A 27,716-nucleotide genomic window follows, 5' to 3' on the forward strand; every position below is an offset into this window, starting at 1 on the left:
TTCACCCATCACCACATACTACAAATACTCTGATGACACTGCTATACTGGGACAATTTAATGACAATAACTCCACCACAGCCTGTCAACTCTCCATTTCTCATTTCACACAATGGTGCACTGACTAATACCTCCAACTGACCACTGACAACGCAAAAGAACTGCAAACTTACCAGGATCACACATGCTCCCTTCTAAATCATCCATTCTACACCCAACCTCTCAGACATGAATGACAGAACCATCACATGCCTTGCACTCACAATAGACACCAGTCACCCCCTAAATTCGCTTTTCACACTACTGCCATTAGGTCATAGATACAGGGCTCTGAAAAAGAGAAGAGCTTGCTTTGGCAAAAGCTTTGGCCCTTCTGCCATTGTAGCACTGAACAAACTGCCTCACTGACCTATTATAGAGCCAGACTTTTCTGTAGGTGTGAATGTTATGTATTTATGTATCTGTATGTATATGTGTACATTGCGGTGTGGTTATCTGTATGTTTCTGTGTATGTACAAGGTGTGAAAACAAATTTCCTGCAGGACAATAAAGGCTACATCTATCTGTCTATTTATTTTTTTCATTTTGACTGTTATTAGAATGACTGCTATTTTATTATTTTGTATTTTGTTGTTCTTGTGTTTTCTTACTTTATTTTTGTAATGATTTATTATTATATTTTTGGAGGGGTCTAATATAATCTTCTGTTGAATTGCTGTATCTTTTAGTAATTTAATAAAGGCATTTTTAAAATTCAAAATTCTCTCTCTCTTTCTCTCTCTTGCTCTCTCTCCCTCCCTCCTTCCCTCCCTCTCTGGTTAGTCTCTTGCACTGCTTTCTTCCCCTCTGCTCTCTACCATTCAGCTCCTCCCTCCTGACTCTGTCTCTCTTCCTTTCTGTTCTCTCTGTTCAGTCATTTATTGTCCCAGGTCTTCTGTAATACATCTTGTCTTATTTTCTATAACCATATTTATTTTTTACAAATATTTTCTGAACCCACGCATTCTCTAGACAAAGTCATTCTTTAATCATGGCTGACAAAAGTCATATGCTAATGAGAAGAAAAGAGAGAAAAGAAAAAGAGGCGGCTGAAATGACCAAGGATGTAAAGGAAGTGAAGAATGATGGAAAGAGAGCAGTGGATAATGGAGAGGTACCATCAGCTGAAGTGGTAGCCACCAATGGTACAGTAGCTAATGGTCAGAATGGAGATTTTCAGCTTGAGCCAGTGGAACTACCTCCATTTGAAATCATCGCAGGGTAGGTCCATATCTTCAACTATTTCATGCATAGACAAGTTGATTAATGTAACTGTTTAATAGACAGAGCTAAGGCTATCCATGGCTGAGTTACCTCATTATCATTGTACATTTCCTTTATTGACACAGTTTGTCTTTGGTCTTGTCTATGGTTTGGCTAATGATGCGTTTACTTTGTCTGAAATCTGATTCTCTGATCACACCAGTGAGCAGTAGAGAGGATCCACAGATCCCACATGCTGACTCTGAGAAGCACATAGTTGACCTGAGTGAACCACCTGACATTTAGGAGTGCTGATGTGAATCTTAAATGTCAGCCAAGTGCTTTACAGAAACTAATATGATAAACTTACCTTTTGTTATATCTATAATAACAATTTAATGTTTGAAACTTTGCATGTCCCAGGCAACAAGTTTGCTCTGAGGAAAACTCCTCACAGGATTCCAACTCCCAGTAAAAGCCAATAAATGTTTAAAGGGGATGAAAGAAGTGACTGTGATGATAATGTAATCTTTCAGATCCTACCCCATATCCAAGTGTGCCTGGCAAGCCTGGCCACCAAATTATCAAAAGTGCGTTTGGCATTCCCATGCCACACTGGGCATGGAGCACTTAACTGTGAGTCAATTTATTCATTAATTTTTTAAAACATACACAATGTTAGCCCCAATGTGTGGGGAAAAGTAATTCCGGTTCAGTGGAGATCATGCTTGTATGTTAGCAGCAGCAACATATAGGCTAGCAGCTTTACGTTATGCTTTCGGGTGCAGCAGAGCGCAAAAAAAGAGAAAAAGGACGAGGAAGAAAGAAAACAACAGAGAGTTACTTCAATTCTAAGTTATTAAACTGTCTTTATAAGCTAAATACAGTTAAAACAGATGCTTAATATTTTTATTCTGTTTCAGAGTAATGACTTCCACTACTCAGTGCTTTAGTCATACTGCAGTATGAAGTCAAAATTTGGGAAATAGACGGCTAAAATGATGTTGATCAGCACAATAAATTCTGCTTTTTGATTTGGTTCAGTTCCATTAATCTATGGAGACATGGCTGCTATGCACTGTGCACTGTGAGGGAAGTCAGCATTATGGATATACATCATTCTAAGTCAAACATATCAAATGTATGAGTGTATATATGTGCATAATGCAGCACGGCTGAGCACACTGGAGTCCACAGGTGAGACAGCAAACAGAGAGACAGAACACAAAAGTGATGACAAATGATTAATTAAAAAAAAGTACTAGTCTTGTTCAGAGATGATAGCAATCCCTTAAGGTTTAAAATATTGACAATACAATCTCACACAGTGATGATCAGAGAATCTGAGAATATATACAACCCTATTCTCCTCCAACACTGTTATCCTGAAATTCTTGGACATAAATTCCTGGTTGATTTTGCACTTTGTACATTGTTTTTACACTTTGTACACACTGCACATTGTAACTGTTTGGCTTCTAAAGCTTTTCTCTACAGCAGGACAGTTTCAATTTCTCTTTAGCCCTGCTGAGACAGATTATGGGTCAGCGGGAACCTTTTGCTGGTCTCATTTTCAGTTCTGCCTTCCCCTCTTTGATTCTATAGTAGTGGAAGCTGTACACTCTCTGGCTTGAGACATGTCCTGGTATAATAAAGTTCACGTTAGGAGATTTGCTTCTGTCTTTTGAGACCATGTCTCATCTCTGGCTTTTAAGATTCTTGTTGTAGTATTACCAGTGGGCAGATATGTAATATAGATTACTAGATGTAACAGACTACCACACCAGCGGAAAGGGGATGCTCGGACTGTGCATAGGTGACTATTCCAGTGGACTTGTATTGTCTGATCTAACTATTTAGCTTGTGAGGCATGGGCTCTTTGTTGCAACCATTAGTTGTTATTCAAAGTGATGTCCCTATATTTGGAACAAGGAGTTAACTTAATCTATTTATTAATCTGTTTATGCCCACCAATTATTTCTTTCCTTATTTATTGACAAAACAATTTTTGACCACTCAAGAATTGATAAAAATGGTCAAAAATCCCTCCAAAATACCACATTAAGACACCAAGACCTTGAGGAACACCATAGAAAAATCCATGCTGTGATTTAGTATCAAAAACTTTTGACATTGAGATTTCTGTGAGAATTGCATTTTTCAGCAATTGGATGGCACTTTTGTTCTGGAAATTGCTCAGAAACTCCCTTATTGTCAATATATCTAGGAATGCCCCAGATCTCTAGTTTGTGTTTGTAAAGTTTCATGAGGCTGTGTTATCCTAGAGGTCACAATAGGTCATTTTATACAGTGAGGTCAAGTTTCACAATGCAATGGCTACTATGGCTTCTATGGGGACTAACATCATCACACATGAATACAATTGGGCTCATTAAATCCACAATGGTCTCAGCTTTCCAGTCATACCAAATTTATACAATTCCGAGACTGTTTAGTGACCCCAATATGCAGAAATATTCAAATATACCATTTTTAGAATAAGTGAAAATAACACATTTATACTGCTTGCAGAAAAACTGCATGGTTTTTGCCTGAAACTGCATTGAATTAGCATAAAGCGGACATGTCTGTAAAGGGGAGACTCATGGGTACCTATAGAACCCATTTTCATTCAGATATCTTGAGGTGAGAGGTCAGAGGACCCCTTTGAAAATGGCCATGCTCGTTTTTCCCTCACCAAAATTTATCTAGCTTTGGAGCACTATTAACCCCCTTCCCGACAAGCTATCATGACATGGTTGACACCAATGGATGACTTAGGTCTTCTAGTTTCATATGATACCAGAATCATCACTCTAGCTTTAAAACCTGCTGCAGCCAAGGATGCTGGAGTCCTTGGGGAATTTAAGAGGTTAATAGCAGTGGGCTCAATTGATCAGCATTTGATCTCATAACATTTTTCCACACAATGAAATATGTTTTGATTGCAGTTCCAAAGGTTTAACACATCATATTTGACTACAGTAAAAAGACATTGCCTTCCCTACTGCAGAGCTGGGTCACACAAAAACTGGGCTAATAATAATGCAGTGGAATTCCAGTGTCAGCCATCCAGATGGTGTAAAATTAGATTTGCCTCTCTTGCCATGCTGCCCCCACCCTGACAGCACAAGTTTGAAACTGACACTCGACTTACTATCCTTCATGTTTGCCATATGCAGACAACAAAAACAGGTGCTGTGATTATAACATCTATGTCAGATTATATTATCTATTTAAACGCATGGTCAGCCAAGTAACTACTACAGGCCTATATTGTATGTCATTGACAACTATTTCCCAATTAATGCAAGTGGTAAATAAATGCTGTTCTTTCTAACCTTGCAAGTGCCCAACAAACTTCACTATGGCCCTGTTTACACCTGGCAGTAACATCTGTCTTGGGTGATCCGATCACAGGTGGACAGCTTGATATAATCTGTTTGCACCTGGTGTTAACATGCCTCTCCACATGCATCTTGACCACTTGTGATCGGATCTCACTTACCCACTCTATGTGCAAATAAACACGCATACCATTTCCGTTTTCAAAAACCAAATTCATTGTTGTTTTTAACTGTTGGGAGGACCGGGGGTACCCTCTGTCCAAAGTTGTGATCAGTTTGTTTGATAACAGGATAAACAAATATACAACACATTGTGTGCCCCCTCACGAAAATTAAATGCCCATCCTGTTGATTTGCTCTAGCGCCATGTCTGAACATATCTATTTATATATATTTAACAAATATAGAGTTACATGCAGCAATCTCCCTGCAGCTGCTTCTCTCCATTGAGTGATGCTGTGCGCATTTATGCACGAGGCACAGCAGCGTAACTTCGCTGATTATTTAAATCTCCGACACGTCAACAGCATCGGTCGGGATCTAATGTTAGTTAATTTTTTGTGTTCTTCTAAACATCCAATAGGTCAGCTGTTACACACACAGTCCAGGTTCATACAGTGAAACTGTTTGGTCCTCTTGATAAATCCTGAGCTCATTATGGCGAGCAGCGCACCAAAACTAAAAAGTGTTGTTATCAACTTGACAGGTCAGAGGAAACTATCCAGCAACATTTAGCTTCCGAAATTTTTTTCTGACAGACAAGGGAAAGAGTAATGGCTTAATTTATATTCCAATTGTCAATTTGATGAGGAAAATGGGTCAGGGGAATGAGAAAAACAGGGAAAAAACAGGAAGTGAATTACGTTTTTTTTAATTCACATGAAAAATGGCAAAACAAAATAATGAATTTCTTTATCCTATCCTCAAACAAGTTGAAGACAGCTTTGGATGGGTTCACGCACCGGGAGGCAGCGATACACTCTCAGTGCCTATTCTGCCGGAAAATAGATTGTATTTTTTTGAGATTGTATTTATTTATTGATTGGGACAGTGTGCAGTTTTAAACATAAAAGATGCACTGTACCTGAGTTAGCTAAAAGCTAATTTGCATCCGCAGTCCCCCACAAAAAACACACAGAACACACCATACAAAATACAAAGCTACACACACAAGCATATCACATACACCCACAATATCAATTAGAAATTAATTATGTAAATTTGTCAAATTAAAAGCAAGACTGTCTGCACTAATGAGAAGACCATAGATGGAGTTTAGACTCAGTGGTCACACAGCTGATTGGTCTTTAGTAGATTTTTTAATTTGGTCTTGAATGTATTGATTGAACTACAGTTCTTCACATCATCAGGTAGTGCATTCCACTGAGTTGTGGCTTTCACAGAGAGAGCTGACTACCCAAATGCAGTGCGACAAAATGGTATGGTACAATTTTGTATAGACAATATTCTGGAGGATCTAGAACTTACTGAGCACGTGTACACAAAGTCTCACAGTGGAGGAGGGGCCAAACCATTTAAAATTTCATAAACTAGGCACAAATTTGAGAATAATCTAAAATTCTCAAAGCTCAGTAAACTGTATTTCTGCATGCATTGGCTTTTTGTCCAGAGTTTTTAGAGTTTGTTTGTATAAGGACTCAAGAGGTTTTATGGCTGTTTCTCTAGCCTGCCCCCAACATGTGATGCAATAAGACATATGGGAAAGAATCATAGCATGCATAAATATCTTGGTTGCATCCAAAGAGAGACAGTTTCTAATATGTCTAAAATTTGCCAAGTTGTACTTTATGGTTTTAACCGTTTTTTAAACATGTTTCTTAAAGTTCAAATTTGGATCCAGTGTCACACCAAGATATTTAAAATCAGTAAGTGTCATCTGCATACATTTGTAGTTCTACATCATGACACAGTTGTGTCACTGATCCTTGTGGAACACCCATTGTGCACTTCATGTTACTGGACAGTGTGTCACCAATTTTAACACATTGTATCCTATTAGATAAATATGAAGACATCCATGCCAGTGCTCTAGATGAGAAGTTATATTAAATATCATGATTGACTGTGTCAAATGCTTTACACAGATCTAAAAATACAGCACCAACTACTCCTCCTTTGTCAAGTCTTGATTTAATTTGCTCTATTAAGTGCAAGGTAACAGCTTTGGTGGAATGGTTTGCTCTAAAGCTAAATTGCATTCAATGTAGACCAAAATTGCTTGTATTAAGAAATGTTGTCAGTTGTTAAATGACAACCTTCTCAGTATCTTTTGATTTGATTTAACTTTTGAGAATACTGGCAGTCTCCAGACTTAAAAATAGGTGTGACAATGGCACAGTTCCAGTCATCAGGAAAGGAGCAGTGTTTAAAAGACAAATTAATTAAATGAGCAATAGGGGGAGTTAAAATATCTTTGTGTGATTTGACAAACATGGTGTCAAATTGGAAAGCATCTCTACTTTTGGAGCTTTTTAAGAAGCTGATGATTTTGTTTACTTGTAACTCATTAGTCTCTACCAGCTCGAAAACCTGGCCTGTAGCATCTATAGGAACAATATCCAGTTTCCTTTTTGTGATCTTTTTTCCTAACTCATATACAGACTCAAGAAAAAAAATTATTAAAGATAGAAACAACAGTAAGATGATCTTCAATTAACTTTCCCTGTACTTTGAGTTTAAAATCTCCTAAAAATTTTGGGTCCCTCCTTGTGAGATTATCAATGTTTTTCCAGATCAATTTACTGTTGCCTTTTGGCTTATTCTTAGCTCTTGGAAAACTTTGTACCTTAAACCTTTATAGATCAGCATGTCAGTGTCTCTTCTAGTTTTAAGTGCCTTCCTTAGTGCATCTCTAGATTTCATTAGTTTCCACAAATTTTCATTACACCACAGTAAATTGTTTTTATTTTTAGATTTTATCTGTATCCTCACATTAAGTCTTTCCCTTACAGAGTTGATTCTGTGAGTAAAAGTATCACAGCTATAGTCCAGATCATCAGAGGACAGTACATCATCCCAATTCAAGCTGTTAATTTCATTGATAAATTCTTCTTGCTTAGCTCTGGGTATGCACTGAAGGATCATTGTCTTAGTTGCTGTGGTCTTAAATCTACTTTTAGTTAGTTTTCTCTCACATAGGGTTAGATAAGCCAGTGATTAAATTATAACTTTTAGTTATTCTTTCTGGTTTGTTAGTAAATATCAGATCAATTTGTGTACTGGAGCATTTTGCAATCCTAGTTGGGCATTTTAGTAGTTGTTCTAGTTGGAATTACTTTGTGATCATTTTTAGTTTTATTCCCCCTGTTCACATTAAAATCACCCATAAGTAATAATTCTCCTTTAAGACTCTTTTAAGACTTCTGTGAGTTGATCATAGAAAGTGCCATCTGCAGAAGGGGGCCTATAGACACCTATGATGTTAAAAGACCTTTGTTGGGATAATATTATTTTTATCCCAACATACTCTAATGTGTTACCCGCATTGTAAGCCATATGTTCACATTTGATGTTGTCTCTCAAATAAAAAAGCACCCCTCCTCTTTTTCCATCAGGTCTGTCTCTTCTGAAACATTGGTATCCGGGCACCGTGAACACACTCGTTCAACCATGTGTCAGTCAGACAGAGAAAGTCCAGATTTGAGTCAGACACAAGATGAGTTAGCTGATTGCTCTTTGCGGTAATGCTTCTCATGTTAAAATGTCCACCAAATAGCCCCTTCGGTTTCAGCTTCGGGTCCCATAAGACATAAGACTTTTGACACACAGTGGTGTCAGCAGCAGGTTTTGTAAGAGAGACACTGGACCCATCAAGACTTCCACAGCCCAGTAGTGAAAAGTTATTCATTGAGACATCATGCCTTGTTTAGTCTTTTGAGGGAGAAGCCCGGCTCAGAAAGTTGCTGCTCATTTGTCACCGGCACCAGAGGAGTCCCAGACACACTTGGGCACAAATCAGCATCAAAGTTCTGCAGCACTCCAGGGGTCACTGGTCCAGGATTTAGCTGAACATCTCCAGAGAGCAGGATCAGCATGAAGAGGAGACCTGCTATTCTCCCTAAGTTATAATGAAAACTCATTGTAGGAGCGTCAGCTAGTCCAAAAAGCACTCCATGAAACACCACCCAGGTGTTGTTGCTGACGAAACACTGCTTTGAAGTTGATGCAATTTTTGACAGGCATGCTGCTCTGTGGTAGGATAAACGGCCTCGAATGACAGTCTTATGTAGCAATCCCATCCAGGATCCCAGTGGCAAGAGGGTAGAAGCTCCTCTTAAGCCCCTCAGCACCAGGCCGGTGCACCCGGAACCTCTTCTCGGCCTCAGCAGGGAGAAAAGGCCGCCACCCGGGCAGTTAGGAACCCCAGAAGATCCATGTGGCCAGGACCGTTTCCTTAGATGTTGAGATGGATGTACAGATGGTTTTACTTGATGTTTAATCTGATGTTCACATTTGAAAACCTGGACTGGCCTGGTAGCAGAGTCGGCAGGGGGGTGAGCTGACCATCTCCCCATTCCGATGAGTGACCCCCAGTCATATGCCATCACTTCTTGAATCCAGGGTGCATAGAGAGGCTCCAGCATGTGTGGATTACATTACAAAAAAACCTCTTCTGTTAGCTTCTTTAGTGCTGTATCTCCTTTGGAATATTGGTAACAGCAGGTAGCAGTTGACAGCTAGCTAGTTGTTTTGATTTGAGGCCCAGACCACCTGTGGTCTGAGTGATCAGATCTCAATGCGTCCTCAATGCATCTTGGGTGTGTTCACACCTGTATTTAGAGCTGTCCACTTGTGAACGGATCACCTGAAACGGCTGTTAATACCAGGTGTAAACAGGGCCTATGCCAAATTGTTAATGGGGATAGGTTTTGATAGCATTTTATCAAATTCGAAACCAGTATCAAATCCACTTATCAAATCTGAATCCTTTGGAATCCCTTATCAAATCTTATTAGATTTTACAACCTGTACCTACAACAGGACTTGAGTGGTATATGTTTTTTCATACCACAATACCTTCCCAACATTTCACTGAGGAATATGGTATATGACGGTATTTGAAAAGAAAAAACAAACATGCTGAAGAAGTTCTGCTAGACTTACCTTAACAATCAATGATCTTGCTCTCAAACAATCGGTTGGATTTCTGACATATAATTCAAGGATTCAAGGATTCAAGGAAGTTTATTGTGATTCATCATGTACCAACATGTTGGTACATGAAAGGAGACAAAATTAGGTACTCAGGCCCCGGTTCAGAAAATAGCAATAATAAAACAATAAAATCAGAAGATTCACATGATAAACACATTATAATAAATAGTCAATAAATGTATAAATATGAATAAGTGTGAGGGGATATAAACAGTTAGCCAAGTGGCCTCAATTGCACACACCCATTAACAGTGGTAATAAGCAGCATCACTCAGTAAGGTGCAGCAGTTAAACAATGAGGTACAACAGTTAAAAATCTAATTCTTAGTGTGGCACAGCAATTCTATGTGATGCAGAGTTTATCAGTCTCACAGTTACTGGGAAGAAGCTGTTCTTTAGCATGGTGATTCTGGCCCTGATGCTGTGCAACCTCCTGCTTGAGAGGAGGGGTGCAAACAGTCCATTTGCAGGGTGGGTGGAGTCCTTCATGATGCAAGAAGGATTATTCCTGCACCTGCTGATGTAAATACGTAGGCTGTTGTCAATGATTGTCTGTGCAGACTACGTGCTACCTGCTGCAGTGCCTTGCAGCAGAGCAGTTGCCGTACCACACAGTGGAAGTGAGGACACTCTCTACCACACACCTGTAGAAGGAAGTAAGGACTGAGATGGCAAGGCCAGCGTGCCTCAACCCCCTTAGGAAGTAGAGGCATGAGTGGGCCTTCTTTACTATGCTGACTGTGTTGTTGCTCCAGGTGGGGTTGTCAGTGATGTGCACCCCCAGGTATTTGAAGCTAAAGACCGCCTCAACAGCTGCTCCTCCAATGTAGATGGGAGGGGGGGGGTGTTGCCACCCTTCCTGAAGTCCACAATCATCTCCTTTGTTTTCTTCATGTTGATGCAGAAATTGTCTGCTCTGCATCAAACCTCCTGTTGTTCCATCTCCTGCCTGAACTCATCACTCCCACCACTGCAGCGTCATCTGCAAACTTGACAATACTATTGCTGAGCAGTTATAGGTCAGTAGGGTGTACAGCAGGGGACTCAGGATGCACTCCTGTGGGGAACCAGTGTTAAGGATAATGGGGGATGAGATGTTGTGGATACTAACAGACTGGAGCCTATTTGTTAAAAAGTCCAGTACTCAGTCGATTAAGGATGAGCTCAGTCCAAGTAATAACAGTTTGTTCATCAGAGTTTGTGGGATTATGGTATTGAATGCAAAACTAAAGTCCAAGAAGAGCAGTCTGATGTAAGAGGTCTTGTTCTCCAAGTGAGTGAGGGCCAGGTGAACCACAGATGAGATGGTGTAAGCAGTGAAGTGGTTCTTCATGTATTCTTCCTGGTGCTAGGAGAGGTACTAGAATCCTCACAACCAGCATAAAAGGTGTTGAGGGCATCAGGAAGAGCCCTGGGGCATTCTGCATCTTTTTTGTTGTAGTCAGTGATGCTCTTGAGTGATGCTCAGAGAATGCAGATGCATCAACAGACCTGAACACAAAGTCCCGGGCTTTCAGAAGAGAATGGACCTCTGCGTTCAGCCAGGATTTCTGGTTGGGTGGATGGTGATTGTTCTGGTAGTGATAACATTGTCAACACTCTTACTGATGTAGTTGTTGACGAATAATGCATACTTCCCCAGGTCCACATCTCCAATGGGTATTGCTGCCTCTCTGAAGACACTTTCATGTGGGCCACATACCGCATGGAATGATGGCACTTGGGCGGTCCACTCCTGTTTGCCAGATCCGGGCCACAAGCGAACCATAGCAATGCCACATGTAAACCAAAAACTAAACAAATAAACCAGATCTGGCCCACATCTGGACCACAGTTCATTTTTATTCTGGCCCTGATTGGGCCCACATTCCATATCCTCATCTGGCTCACATATCGTGTGGAATGATGGCACTTAGGCGGTCTGCTCCTGTTTGTTATATGTGGGCCATTTTAGGCTCACATTCAGATAAGCCAGTACCAATTGTGCCACATCTTTACCTAAAGTGGCTCGATAATGTTCAGCAATATTTGGACCATATTTACTATTTCAAATGTGGGCCACATTAGGCTCACACTATGACAGCCAGTGCTGACTGTGCCATATAATTGCCAAATGTGGGCCAAATTTGTTGTATAGTATTTAGGCCATATTTGCCATATCATATGTCGGCCACTTTAGGTTCACATCAAGTCAAGCCACTGCTTACTGTGCTGTATCTTTGTCAGAACTGGCCTAGGTATGTTTTAAGATAACCGGGCCACATTTGCTGCACCATATGTGAGCCACTTTTGGTTTACACCCACATTAACTATTGTCGACTAGGCCAGATCTTTGCCAAAGGTGGCCCACATTTGTTTTGTGATATTTCGGCCATATTCAGTATGTATCAAATGGGCAACTTTAGGGTCACATCCAGTTTACACATTGCAGAGAGCACCACACCTTTGCCAAAAATGGCCCACATTTGTTTTGGGATATTTGGGCCATATTTGTTATTTTACATGTAGGCCACTTCAGGCTCACATCCATTTTATCCGGGTCAGAAGAAGGTCAGCAGTGCCGTATTATTGCCTGAAGTGGCCCACTTCTGTATGGTGGTTTTGGTTTTGGTCTGCTTGGAAGAGTAGCAGCCCGTTGATCTGAAAAGCAGAGTCTGGCATGTTGCTATTTAGCCAGGTTTCTGTCAGGAGAAGTACATACAGTTCCTCATCTCTCGCTAGATGCATAGTCTAATTCAGTAGTCAATGTCCAGTGAGCAAATGTTGGCTGGGAAGAGTGATGGAATTGCTGGCCTGTTCGTGTTTGCTTTTGGCTTGGCTAATAGAAAGGCCTGCTTGCCCCTTTTCTGGTTTTGTGCACAATGCTTCCTCTTGCCTCTGAGCCACTGTACTGTGCTATGCCAGTCCACTGTCCTCAGGAGCTGCAGTCTGCCTAACGCTGCTCTGAGCTTCGGTGTAAGTGTGGCAGCCCAATTGTTGTTAATGTTCAAAAGTTTGGACGAACTATACCTTACCGCACACTTACTCAAAAAAGAGATGCTGAAAGTAAACTTATCACCAGGAGCTAGAGAAGCCATTGCACTGCTGCGTGCCGCCATGTTTACCAAGGTTAGAGCATGAACATCTTTGGGCGGCTGTCTGCAGATTGAGCAGTTTCACAGTCTGGTAAAAAATACAGTTGTATCAGTTGGCCCAAATATAAGACAACACCATCATTTAACAGCTTCAGTGCAGTCATGAGTGATTGATGACATGGAGAGACAGAGATGTTTTTGAAAAACAAATGTCAAGAGTACAGCAAGTAATCAAGGTTTGAGAAAAAGTTATTTTAAAGCCATGGTGATCAATGAGGCACAGTTGTTAAACAACTACCAAGCAGCCAGGAAATAGTGTCACTGGATGCCAGAAAATGGTGAGCCCAAAAAGAAAAAGATGCTAACAGTGAGAGATAAGCTTTCTGTGGTTCCAAATGTGGCTGCTTCCAAGACAGATTATATGACTGAGAAATGTAATGAAGGAATGCATATTTCCAGAGCTGTTATTCACCTGAAAACACAGGAAATTGCCAAGCAGCTGAATTTAAAAAAAAAAAAAATTTAATTAAGTAGTACCATACAACATACCAACAGCCAAGTTCAAACCAAGCCTTGGCTTGTGCAAGAAAATGATGCTCCGAAATGAAATATCCCTTGAATGCAGAACCACTCTGGCCCAGCGTTTGCCCTCAGATGTCAGTGAAAAGCTACTGGCTTTCCAGTGGTATGTGATAAACTTAAGAAAAAAATATCCACTGGACCAAACTGAAAACGTTCAGACCCCTGTGTTTTTTGACATGCCAGCGTCTGTGACTGTCCACAAAAAGGTGAAAAATTGTTAAGTCAACTGGAAGTGAGAAGGTTGTGTCACTGTCATGTTAGCATGCCTAGCAGACGGAACCAAGCTCCTGCCATATGTGATTATAAAACACGACGGTGCTGGCATCATTGTCCATGCCCAGGAAAAGGGTTGGATGGAGACAGAGCTTGTCCTCGAGTGGCTTAAAGGACAGGTTCACAGTTTTTCAAATCTGTCTTAAAACAACAGTCAGGTACCCAGATGGTGCCCAGGTACCCAGTCAGGTACCCACTGAAAGAGGTCTTCCTCGCTGTAATAATTCCTCCTGTTCATACTGGCTATTAAAAGATCCCCTTCAAATGTGCTTTCAATGTAAATGATAAGGGCCAATATCCACAGTGTGTCCACACAGTCATTTTGTGCAAAATTGTATTTAAAAGTTAATCTGAAGCTTATGTGAGGCTTCAGCAGTCTGAGTTGACCTTTTTGCCATTTTAGGTGCAGGTGTGCTGGAGTGTTAATTCCAACGGGAGGCTCTGTTGTACTCTTTGACAAACAGACCTTTTGCAATTTGGGTCAACTTAGTGCTGAATGGGACTTTACATGTCCAGATCAAAGTACTAGGTGAAATTGCGACCAAATTGGAAACAGTTCTGGCTCTGACTGAGTACAAATGGGAAACCTTTTGCCATCTGGGGCACCTTGGTGCCAAATGGGTCTTTTCAAATCCAAATGCCATATTTTGCTCCAATGTGAGTCCAAATGTGTCCACATTCAGTGTATTGCTCCAATGGAGTCCTGATGTATGTGCAAAGTTTCGTGAATTTTCGAGAACTCCTTGCATCTCAAAAATTCTAAAACTAATTAGGGGGCACTATAGAGCCGACATACCACGCCCAAGCCCATTTTCAATGTGAAATTGAAACCCTTACTAGTTCAAACACGCTTGTAAAGTTTTGTGAGTTTTTCCTAAAGGCCTCAAAGATGAGCCTATTAAATGAAAATTGACACGCAAAATACAAAATGGCTGACTTCCTGTTGGGGGAAAAAATTCTACATCAAATTTAAAGGTGAGGGCTTTAATATGAAATTTTCTATGGGGCGCCCTCAAGTAATTTTGCCAGACCCATAAAATATACATTTTCAAATATACAACTTCTGACACATGCAGAATTTCATAAGTTTTCGAGCATGTTTATCCCCAAAAATGCAATTCTTATGGAATACTAATATTAATAACAATGATAATAATAACAATTCCTTCAAATACAAGAGGGACTTCACACCATTCGATGCTTGGGCCTTAATAATAATTCCTTGAGTTTCAAGAGGGCCTTCACACTGCTAGGTGCTCGGGTCCTAATAATTCCTTCATATACAAAGGGCCTTCACACCGCTAGTTGCTCGGGCCCTAATAAACCGGCACAAACTCAGTAGGGTTCTACCCCTCCGGGGTAGATGCCTCATTAAAACCATGAAAAAAGCCACATTCGCCCAGGTGGCCACGTGATATCCATGGCTGAATTCCACCATCTTGTCTGCAGCCAGGTCCACATTTTATCCCCTTGAGTCCCAGTGCCCTCACAGACTTGATGTGATGACCGTGAACATGTCAAAGTATGTATAGCAATAGTCCATGAGGGCTCAGTCTGCAAGTCTGGAAGGGATATATTTGGATTCAGCAGCAACTTCTCTTCTTTAACCTTGAAATAATAGCTTCCTTTGTCAGAACACATTGAGCCTCATGCAAGAACATTTTTGGAAGTCAGATTCTGTCCTCTCTTCACTGGACTTAAATTTGTGCATTTGTTAGATTTCATAATTAACATTATTGATGCCCCCAGTCGCCATATAGGGCTAGGTGTTCCGCTCCACTGGAAGGCAAGCTCAATTCCCAAAAATGTTCCCTAAGAGTAAAGAGAAGAATTTTTAACCTGCTGTTGGAAATCAGTACACACAATATAATAATTACTGATATTGTATACTGTCCAAATATTTTAACAAATTAACAAACCTTTTTGGCAACATTGTTCTTGACGACTTCATGCCAGTAAAGCCCCTTTGAATTGAACTGAATATTACAAATTTATCAATACCAGTAATGGCTGACATAGATGCTAAAAAAAACCCTTGCTACAGCAAAGTGGTCCAAGACTAATATGAGAGGCAGTCAAGAAGGTGACAGTCACAGAGATATTAGAGGAGAGAATATTATAGCCTGCAATAGGTGATGTTACACTGCCATCTGCAACGGAAGATAATACTGGACAGAGATCTGCATATAAAGGCAACAGTCTTGAAAAATTGTGAACCTTTAATCTGGATGAATTTCTCTGACGGTCTTAAAACAACAGTCAGGTGACCAAATGAACATTAAAATAGGTTTTTTCCTGTCATAACCATTCCTCCTGTTCATATTGACCATTAGAACATCCCTTCCTTCATAATGCACTTACAATGTCAGTGATGGGGGACAAAATGCACAAGCTACCGTCTGTGCAAAAATGTATTTAAAAGTTTATCTGAAGCTAATATGAAGCTTCAGCCATCCAAAAAAGTCAAATCAAGTAGATATCTTTCAATGTTAGTCTTTTTAGTGCCAAAGTCCCTCTTTTTGTTACTACCACTGCAGCTCAACGGGGAAACACTGTCCGAGAAAACACAAAGAGGGAATTTGATGATAAAAAGACTGAAAATGTGGTAGGTATCCACTTGATATAACTAAATCAGACTGCTGAAATAAACTTTTAAATGCATTTTTACACAAATGGATGTATAGACACATTGTAGATTTTTGCCCCCTAAAAAAACATATTTGAAGGAGATCTTCTGATGGTCAGTATGAACATGAGGAAGGATTACAGCAAGGAAAACCTCTTTCAGTTGAGCACCTGACTGTTGTTTTAAGACAGACAGGAAAAATTGTGAACTTATCCTTTAAGGCATTGTGATTTGAGGTCAAATTAGTGTTTTTTGCCTTGTGGGGAAAGGCAAATCGGTGAAGACACAAATTCTCTTAAACCTTTCACATTTGCCACTTACCAGTGAAAACTGTAAGATGCCAATTTTTCTTCCATTTATTTTGTTTTACACAGGGACCGGATTGATCCTTTTGTCTTTAGGTTTCAATTCAAGAATGTGGAATACTCCTCAGGCCGCAACAAGACCTTCCTGTGTTACTTGGTGGATAAAGGGAACACAGCTGATGGACTGCTGAGGGGCTGTCTGGAGGATGAGCACACTGGGTCTCATGCTGAGGAAGCTTTCTTCACACAGTGCCTGTCGGACTATGACTCTGCACTCAAATACACAGTCACCTGGTATATAACTCTCTTAAACTGCCAGATGGTATGTGGCATAGAGAATGTGGCAAATTAAATTTGTTACTTATGTTTGTATAGACATGCAATTTCCTCCAGTTTGCAGGAAGCTCTGCTCTTAAATGCACAAATGAGGCTAATATGTATTTTGGAGCTCTGGTCAAACATTCACAACCACACTCTTATGTTCAAACATCATCTCAACTGTAACTGACAAAAAATTGAAAAGAAAATATCTATCTAACTTATGTATAGCCATACATGCATATCAAACATATTATGGCTCTGATGTACATACAATTGCAATACAGTAGTTTTATGTTTTTTTGATTTTATCTGATGAGCAGAAAACAAAATATTTTTTGTTTAAACAGGGCTAAGTTTTTGGTTTAAACTGTTGGATATTGCTGTTGCCCTATGCCGGGTATTGGAGGGCTGTGCATCCAGTGACCTAGAGCTCCAGAAACTATTGTGAAGTAACCTCTGAAATTTAAATGTTTGGATGACAGTCATGGAGTCCAGTATGAATGTAACAAACAATTATTCCTCAAATAATTGGCAATAGCTCTTTCAGTTCTAAAATGCTTAGCATAATAATATATGTTGACTCAATGTCTCTTAATACAAAATGTCAAATTGGTGTTAACAGTCTCTTCCAATACCATGTACATTATGCATTAAAAGTACATTGATCAGGAATTAAAATGCCCTGATGTTTATAACAATGCAACAAGTGTAATTTCCCTTACAGTAACATTTTGCATGCAATATCACATATGCAACAAGTCCTCAGAATTAAACGTCAAAATACGTAGTTGGTCCATGCACTCCAGAATGACACACAGAAGCATTTTCTGATTTGATGCCGATTTAGCAGTAAAAGGCAGGACGACATTGTTGTCTGTGCCTGTGTTGTGATTTGGCGCTATATAAATAAAAGTTGATTGATAAAAAATTGACTTCGCTGAGGTAAGGGGACCTCCGTTGTCATGGTTACAATAATAACATGTGACCCGTGTGGTTAAGGGTAGGGTCTTCAGTCAGTCTTGAGTATTTAAGTCTGATGTTTTGTTTTCATTTAGGCAGATGTAGTTTTTAGATATGTGAAATGTAACCATAAGGGGTGGGCAGAATATCTTTTCATCTTAAGACACCAAACTCTGATAGGTAACTAAATCAGCGTTACCTATCAGAGGTTGGTACTCCAGGGATTTAGTATTGTGCTTCAATAAAGTTGGGGGACAGTTATTAAAAAATGGTCCAAATCAAAGCAGCAGAGGACATGGTCCAAATCAAAGCAGCAGAGGACAAGATTTTTAGTCTTTAGTATGGTTCAAGCTCCAAAAGCCCTGAGTTCTACATGTCCCATAAAGCAATACGATAGTATTTATATTTATATATTTTAATATAGTTTTTATCCACATTTTTAAACTCCTCACCCTTTTGGTGAAATGTATTTTTTCCATTCCCATGCTGAGATTCTGTCAGACTTGACAAAGCTCCTTCAGAGCCACAGAAAAACTTATACAACTGTTTCATAATGGGTTGTTTTTGAAAATACAAAAAAAAGAAAAACAATCTCCATTCTGCCACCTTCCTTTTAGGTATGTGTCCTCCAGTCCCTGTTCTGCTTGTGCAGCAAAGATAGCTGAAGTGTTGAAAACCAGGAAAAACATCAGGCTGAGCATCTTTGCTGCTCGTCTGTTTGAGTGGGAGGAAGCAGAGATCCAGATAGGGCTGAAGGCCCTGCACACTGCTGGTTGTAAGCTGAGGGTGATGAAGCCCCTGGACTTCTCCTACACCTGGGACACGTTTGTGGAGAATGAGGACCAACCTCTGAACCTTTGGGAAGACTGCAAAGAAAACTATGAGTATTACCATGAGAAGTTGGCTGACATTCTAGAGTGACCACAGTAAGTGTGAAAGCAAACACTTGCTCTTTTTGGGATTTAGCTTTTGATAGAGACAGTAGAGATACGGACAGAAAATGTGGAGAGAGACAGATAGTATGACAACAACAAATGTCCCTGACAGAAATGAACTGGGGACACTGCAATTATATGGTGTGCAACTTAACCACCAGTTGCCCCATATCTGATGTTTTTTTATAATGTGGGTATAATGTGTTATTTATATTCCTATTTTATAAAGTGCAGTGCAAACTATGCATTTTCACAGTATTTTGGACCATTATCATTACAATATTTAGGTTCACAGTACACCCAGACATTTGCAAGAGGAAAAGTGAAACAAATATGCTCATTGATGAAGTAAGCACAATATCCTGAGGTAATCCTTCACATTTTCTTGAGTGATCACACTGTGCGTCATAAAAAATAATAATCACATAAAGTAAAATGAACTCTGATTTTCTCATCCTCTCATAGTCAGGATGTAGCCACTAGCCAGCTGTAGGGATAGGTATTGTAAGAATTTTATCTTTATCTTATTAATACTCCTTATTCGTCTGGTTCTTTATCGATACTCCTTTTGGTTCTTTTTCTGTCACTGAAGAACTGTTTTGTTTTTAATTATTTTTAAAAATAATGAATTCAGAACAGGATAAATATGACTAAATATTATTTCTAGAGCAGCAATGCAGCAAGGTTTACAACTGCAAAGTCACTATATAAACTTAATGATATTGCACAAGAAACAAATCTGAAATGTCAATCAAATAAATGATATTCGTGGAATCAAAATAGAAAAGAATGAAGAACACAGAAATCAGTCACTGTCAGTCACTCATCCTGTCCTCTGTCCTCCTCCCTCTGCTGCTGATGTGGATTCACTGTCTGCAGGTACTGCTAGAAGTGCTGCTAGGAAGTTTGTGTGTTTGAGTTGTCTAAGTATACTCGAGTCCTGACTTCTAAATGTTTTGAGTTTTTTGAATTTGTGTGAGAGCTGCGAAGCAGCTTTTTTCAAAAAAAATTTGCCATTGAAATGAATGGATGGAATGTTCAAATCCTCTTCAACTCACTCCACTTTGACATTCAACTACTTCCATACACTTTCAGCCAGAGACTTCGATTCAGTTTTAAACGGGTCACAAGACTTTCAGCTATTAAAATTGTATTCAGCTTTTTGATATCTTTTAAGGCTTTTACACAATCACAGTTCAAGCTTCATGAAATGTTCAGCCTTTCTCAGATTTTTACATTAGTGTTCTGTTTCTGTCTAACTTTAAATAGTTTTAAAGGGTTATTCCATCCAAATACTGCTTTCTGTCCAACTACTTATAGGTTTAAAGGTTTATTCCAACCAAATACTGCTTTCTGTCTAACTGATTATAGGTTTGAAGGTTAATTCCATCCAAATACTGCTTTCTGTCTAATTTTTTATAGTAAAAGGTGTATTCCACCAAATACTCCTTTCTAACTTTTTGTAGGTTTAAAGGTTTATTCCACCCAAAAATGACTTTCTAACTACTTATAGGTTTAAAGGTTTATTCCACCCAAAAATGACTTTCTAACTACTTATAGGTTTAAAGGTTTATTCCATGCAAACACTGCTCTTTGTCTAACTTTTTATAGATTTAAAGGATGATTCCAGCCAAATATTACTTTCAGTCCAACTTCTATTAGTTTTAAAGGACACACACACACCTACACACACATACACACACATACACACACACACACACACACACACACACACACACACACACACACACACACACACACACACATTCATTTGTTTTTGGATATCACCTACGTTTTGTCTGTAATTGCTTAGCAAACTTTTGAAGGCGTGGGCTAATGCACTTAATGGGCCATAACTCCTCAATACTAATTTGGATTGCAACCAAATTTGGGAATATTGTACACAAGGTGACATTATAGAAATGTCTTACATTTCATAAAATTCTCCCCAAAGAGGGTGCTAAAGTAACTTTATAACATGATATTTCTGCAATTCGGTTGTCTTTAATTAATCTTTTCAACTGCTGCATACTTTGTACTAAAAAAAACATTCAACTGTCAATCTGTGCAGCTCATTCAGCAGATGTGTGCTTGTATTTTTCTGAAATGTAACATGTTTCAGTGATTTTATATAATTTTTTAAAACATTAAAATTAACTAGAAAATGCAGTTTCTGTAGAAACTGCGTGTGATTGCTGAAAGTGGATTTAGACTGCATAACTGGAAGCTGAACACTATTGAAAAATCTACCAAGATTAAAATCAGCAATGGGTGGAACTGAACCTACACTGAGCTAACATGTCATACAGCAATGCCAGGCCAGATTTTGGTGTTTAGTCTGTCAATTGCATGAAATTTATCAGTAGCAGTCTCATTTAGCAGATTGACATCACCTGGACTCCTTCATCCTTCAACTCTACTGAGTTCTGCTCTAAGCAGGGCTCGAACTCACAACTTTTGGATCTAAAAGGAGTTCATAAGTGACATGAGCTTAAACCACTGTACTACTCATCCATCCTGTTTAGTACAGGAAAAGATGTATTTAACAAGCATATCAATCCACATTTTAGGTAATGTTAAAGTAAGCTCTGTGCAGCTCATTCAGCAGATGTTTGCTTGTATTGTACTTTATTGTAACATCTTACAGTGATTTTATATAATTTTTTAAAGTATTAACATTTATAATGGCGGTCTATGGGAGGAATTGTCCAACTAAGTTGGAGCCTTTGTCACTTTGACACTCAACTGCTCAGACGTCCCTTATCTTAAAGAGGCCATAAAAACTTTAAAATGTTCAGGTCTCACTCCCACAGTTTTAACTCCTCAAGCACATGTCTTGTCTCAGTATGTTGCCACAAGCCTCTTCTCTCTTAAAATGTAAATACATTTCACATAGGACATATAGTTTTTGAGATCTAAACCTTAATTGATAGGGACTCCCTGTCCTGCTCTCATTGACTGCAATACTATCTGCAGGATGTGTGTCTCCTCTTACTCCAGCTCCTTTAACTTACAGATCCTCTCTTCCTTCAAACACTTTTTATATATATCATTCATTCTCATAGTAAGCTAGTCTTGCTTTCACTAATGATGTACAAATCTCTGAGCTCCAAGCTCTAGTTTTTTTTAAATTTTCCTCAACAAAAGCGGAACTTTTTTCTCCCATTTTAAGGAATGTCTGTTGGCTCAGTGTTTTGGAACACTGTTCTCATGGTCAGCTTTCCCCATTAGATGACAAAGTTCTGTGTTCAATACCTGCTCACTGAAATGCTCCATATAACATTGCTCTCATGTACAAAGTCACTTTACATCTTTATCATGTACCATAATTCAATTAGACTTGAGTGCTCTCTAGTATTATCACCTGAAATATGGCTTGATATGCATGTTAAACACATCTTTTCCTCTCACAGAAAGCATGTATGTGTAGTCTAGTGGTTTAAGATTGTGCTCCATTAGAGTTCCTTTAAGATACAAAGATTGCGAGTTCGAACACTGCTTAGGGCATAACTCAGTAGAGCTGAAGGTGAAAAAATGCAGACACCCGAAGGTGCTGTCAATCTGCGGATTGAGACAGCAAAACACAGTCTTTGTGATAAAACTTCTCTCTTTCTCTGTTTTAAACTATTAGTCAAGTCAAACCTTCAGGTTTCATTTACATTTCAAAATTGTGTTAATCTCAGAAACACAACAAAAAACAATACATACAAAAACAACATCAGATACTTGCATGCACACACATGCAATGTCATCATGCAGAAACCTGTCAGGTCACGTGGGAAAAGGTTTTTAGAAGGACTTGGGAAAATGGCATTTTGATGCTAAAACATATGCATTTTGACCACTTGTTAAGGCAGCCTGATAATAATGATTTGCAATAATCCAGCCTAGAAGTAACAAATGCGTGGACTATTTTTTCTGCATCTTCTTGATACAGGATGTGCCTGATTTTTGCAAGTGAAAAAAGGCAGTCCTTGAAATTTGTGGGAGTTGGAGGACATCCTGATCAAAAAGAACTCCCAGATTCCTTACGGTGGTGCTGGAGGCCAGGGTAATACCATCTAGAGTAGCTATATCATAAGATAATGTGTTTCTAAGGTGTTTAGGGCCAAGCACAATAAGTTCAGTTTTGTCTGAGTTCAGTAGCAGAAAATTGCAGGTTATCCAGGTCTTTATGTCCCCAAGGCATGCCTGGAGTCTAGATAACTGATTGGTTTCATCTGGCATCATTGATAAATATATTTGGGTATCATCTGCATAGCAATGAAAATTTATGGAGTGTTTCCGAATAATATTACCTAAAGGAAGCATATACAAAGTGAATAGTATTGGTCCAAGAACAGAACCTTGTGGAACTCTGTGTCCAACTTTTGCTTTCATGAGGGATTCATCATTAACATGTACAAACAATCTGATAAATAGGACTTAAACCAGCTCGATGCAGTTCCTTTAATGCCAATTAAATGTTCCAGTCTCTGTAAGAGGATTTGATGATCAATTGTGTCAAATGCGGCACTAAGATCTAACAAGATAAATACAGAGACAAGTCCTTTGTCTGTTGCAGTCAGGAGGTCATTTGTGACATTGTTCAGAGTGCCTGAACAAAGCCATTTCTCTGTGCCCATTCATAGCTATCTTTGGTGCTCCTCCAGACACACTCAAACTAACAAAGGCAGAGGCCGACAGTGTCGTCTTTGTCATCTTTGTCAGCTTTCCAAGCACTTAATACTACTTAGATGGAAAGAAGCACATCCACCTACCATTGCACACTGGATACCAGATGCAGTCTATTTTTTTAAATTAGAGAAAATAAAGTATTCGTTGAGAAGTTCTATAAAGACCTTTAATAAAAGATAGAATCCCTTCCTGAATCACATTAAAGAAAAGATTCAACTACCTGCTGTCCCATAGTCAATAAGATTAAGCCCTGCTCAATCAATTTGAAAACCACCATACTTCATTCCTCCTGATTTTCATACTTCTCATATGATATTGCCCACTTGTCTTTGTTGTTTGTTTTCGTTTTGTACTTTTCTTTTGTTGGGTTATTTTACTTTATTGTACATTGTCATCTTTTTTTATTGTTTTTGTTTGTTTGTTTGTTTATGTTTTTTTCTGCCACTATATTTCAGTATACAGAATGTGACCTTGAACTGGTACTTTTGTATCAGATTTCGATAAAATCCTTATAACCAAAGTATTTAAAAAACAAAAGAGCAGGGCATTGAGAGTTTAATCCAAATCTTTAATGATCGCTCAGTGGCCATGGAAAAGACAGTGGTGTGTATGCAGGGATGAGGTTCTGAAAAACTAATGAGAAAAGAAAATACAATATCATTCATTTCGTACATAACAATGGACATCATCAACATATAAACTCAAACACTAACTTGGATTTACACAGAAAAGGGGTATCATATCTGTCATAAATCACTGGAAATATACAGTAACAAAATACTAGCAGAAATGTGCAGTTCTATTTTTATGCCCTCTGTTGGCCAAATACTGTACACATGATTAAAGGGATGACATGGCAGATTGCTTATTTAGTGTAGGGCTGTCCCAAATTCCTTTTTTTGGGCCTCAACGCTTTGGCAGCAATTACATTGCAGGTGCCTCCTCCTCTCCTCCCCACTGGCTGCCTCAGTGTTGATTGATTCTGTCTGAGAGAGCAACAGGAGCTGTCCCTCTCTAAGACAGACAGAAAGAGAGACACTTGTAAGCAGCAACACACTGGAGAACAGCGAAGCAGGCACGCAGCATGGGGAACCACTGGATGAAGCAGCAACAGCAATTTCAGTTCAAGGTGGCCAGAGGGCGAAGTGGAGGAGGAGGCACCTGGATTGTGACTTGCTCCCCCCCCCACTGCCTCCGTCATCTCTCCCTCTCTGTCTTCACTCTCCTCACCCTAACCCTAACCCCTCTTCCTATCAGACTGTCACTGCCAGGGAAAAAAAAAATATATATATTCAAATATTTGAATACCGACACCTATTTTCATTGATACGTTTTTCCATTTTATATATATCTTTATTTATTTATCTTAGGACTTGTGCTGTGTGGTTGTGTGAGACTAAGTTGTACCGTGTTTTTTAATGCACCAACCAGGAGCAGCACTCCTAATTTCGTATTATCTACAATACAATGACAAAAAAGCCTTCTATTTCTATTTTCAATTTCTAATTTAGTAATATAAGGAAATGCTATACACATATCAATTTGAACTTACAACAGTATACATAAAGGCACATAATCTGTAACATAAACCAGGTAGCTTAAACTTATAACAAAGTTTATGACTCCTTTATTAGTGTTAATAGCCATCAGAATTGACTGTCTAGATTGTAAACAATAATGATAAACTGGAAACATTGAGGCTCATATTTCAAAATTGAAAAATGATCTAATATTAAAGAAATTTTACTACTAATCACGGGAGAACTGCAGAGTGGCAGTCTGGCTAGAACTGGCTAGAGGTAAAATGGACATTGTGGTGGCAGTGGTGCAAAAGTTGGATATCCAATTCCTCTGTGTGGTAGAAAAGATGTTACTGATGTTTTAAAGGATGCTTCTGGAAGAGATCCACTGGGCAGGCTACAACCATTGATTTGGACTGTTTTCTGTGACTTTTTATAATGTGTCAGTGTTATTAACAAATAAAATCTTGTGAATAAGAGAACATTTCAGGGTACCATCTGAGGTAAAATCTACTTTGAGCATGTTGTATAAGCATAAACTGTTGGAACTGCACTGGTGATCATGGGATTACTGCAGTGAATTCTTGTCACCCAACAGTCTCAAACACAATTGTGTTGTTTTTATGTAGATTTTTCCCATTATTTAATGTATTTGGATCTTTTGGAGAATATTTTACAGTAGTGAACATGTTTTCTTTTTTTTCTCATGGCAATACAAACAAGAAAAAAGGGTTGTTTAATTAACTAACCATCTACCTTAGCAGAGGGCAAGAATAGAAAGAGGTCAAGACATGATTCTTTAATCATACTCAAGAATTTAGTGAAAGCACATATAATGCTGAAGTATTACTCAAAAAAAGAAAGACATGGTCACTTTTAAAAATATTTGGTTCATTAAATGTGCTTTTATCTTTTAATGATAATGATGAAATGTGTTTTTCTGATATATTAACATCATGTGTTTGCAGTTATTAAGTAGGGCATTCACCAGTGCACTGTAATAAATGTACATAAGTATCTTAAAAACTCAAAACTCTCTCTCTCTTTCTCTCTCTTTCTGTTGACACAGGAATCCAGTTGGGAATTTGTGCATCCTCAATCATCACCATTACTTCTTACCCATGATTCATACATAGTGACACAATTATAGAGCATATGAATCATTGCTAGTGGAATAGCTGTGTGTGCCAGTCTGTGTGTGTTGCCTTTACTTTAGTGTGTGAATGAATACTGTAATCACACTTCCTGTATTATGGTGAAAAAACCTCCCAACGACATCTGGCAGCGATCCCCACATCTGCCTTCCTATCATGGTTTGTTCTGGTATCAGACATTAGTGGTTTACAGTCTGTGTTAGGTATGTTTTCTTTTTGTTTTGATTGTTTGCACATTTTTTTGCACACAATGATTTTTATGAGGTGCTACAATGTTTTCAGTTTGAGGAGGTAAATGACAGAAAAAAAGACAGAAAGTCTTGTTCATATTCAACATATGTTGTTTATGTAGTGAAAAAAGAAACCTGGACTTTGAACCTGGATTTACCACTCTCAGCTGGACTTGGCTTCTCCATTCAGTGATAAAAGTGATGAGAGACCTGGATAAGGTGCCACGTGCCACAGTATCCTGGTTTCAATGGGACTACTTTAGCTAGCGTACTTGGGTTTCTCAAAACCAGCATAATGGCTTTGGCTAATTAGCTTTGATATGCATTGTGTTGAGATTAGAACTGTGTGAGAAAGCAATTATTAGAAAAACAGTATTACACCTTTAGACTGAGGCATTTCTGCTCGCAATTCATGCACATTGTGAAAAACTGTCCAATAAATGCCATTCACATTTGTTTCACATGACCAGACGAACCTGTTAGGGAACTCTGGGACAAAAAGAAACCCATTGGCCTCTACTGGCAACCTAGTTGGCTTCTCAACAAGAAAAACCCGTATAGTTTAATTTGATTGTAGTGCATTTTGTCAAATACATTTATAAAATGAATAGATTAAATAAACTATTGGAATCCAACCGACACACACTGAAGTTGGAGCGTTCTGGGCTCCTGGGGCTTTGCGGCTAATTCAGCCTTTCCTTTTTAGAGTGCATCAGATCCAAATAATGTATCTGTATTTGCCTTCTGCCTCCTGTCTATTCTGTTCTTTCAGTAATAAACTGATTACAATAACCTGTTGCTGTTTCTTGTATGCACACTTCACAACACATCAGCAGATCTTTCATCAGTCTTTCAGCAGCTGACTAAATCAATCACAACTCCATTTGTTATTCTTTTCTTCATCAAAACAGACTTCCTCATCAGACTCTCTAATCACAAATACAAATTCAAGCTGCAAGCAGCAATGAACAGTCCCTTGCACTTCACGCATGTTGGAGGGAGCAGCAGTCAGTGGAGTGGAGTTACAACAATTTCCTGTTTCATGTTTTGGGCAAAATTGACTGGCACGCCACACCAAGGCCATGAAGCCTCACAATTTTTACATCGCAAAAAGGGTTTTAGATGTCTCTTACCAAATTTGAAATGGCTTGGGTTAAATCTCTAGGAGGACTTCATTAAAGTACAACGCCTGTAAATGGCTTCACTTTGCGAAAAAAATGCAAAGTAGATTAAAAATGGCTGTTGGACTTAGGGTATGGCTCCAAGAGTATAGATATGGTACATCTGCCTACCAT

At 39.0% G+C, this 27,716-nt stretch overlaps 1 protein-coding gene across 1 annotated transcript; it reads left to right on the forward strand.

Annotated features, from left to right (window-relative positions):
* The first annotated feature begins 892 nt into the window (after positions 1 to 892).
* On the forward strand, positions 893 to 27,157 carry apobec2a (apolipoprotein B mRNA editing enzyme, catalytic polypeptide-like 2a). Its single transcript, XM_042407095.1, has 4 exons — positions 893 to 1,260; positions 16,694 to 16,918; positions 18,523 to 18,831; positions 26,107 to 27,157. The coding sequence occupies exons 1-3, from the start codon at positions 1,031 to 1,033 to the stop codon at positions 18,824 to 18,826; spliced, it is 759 nt and encodes a 252-aa protein (XP_042263029.1). The 5' UTR covers positions 893 to 1,030; the 3' UTR covers positions 18,827 to 18,831; positions 26,107 to 27,157.
* Positions 27,158 to 27,716: the final 559 nt, after the last annotated feature.

The sequence above is a fragment of the Thunnus maccoyii genome, chromosome 3 (assembly GCF_910596095.1).
Source record: "Thunnus maccoyii chromosome 3, fThuMac1.1, whole genome shotgun sequence".
NCBI classification, from domain to species: domain Eukaryota; kingdom Metazoa; phylum Chordata; class Actinopteri; order Scombriformes; family Scombridae; genus Thunnus; species Thunnus maccoyii.

Excerpts from the sequence above, each read along its gene's own strand:
- apobec2a (XM_042407095.1), top strand. The coding sequence starts at position 1,031 with ATGGCTGACAAAAGTCATATGCTAATGAGAAGAAAAGAGAGAAAAGAA. Across the intron at positions 1,261-16,693 it reads CCATTTGAAATCATCGCAGG|GGACCGGATTGATCCTTTTG; the intron begins GTAGGTCCATAT and ends TGTTTTACACAG. Across the intron at positions 16,919-18,522 it reads CTCAAATACACAGTCACCTG|GTATGTGTCCTCCAGTCCCT; the intron begins GTATATAACTCT and ends CCTTCCTTTTAG.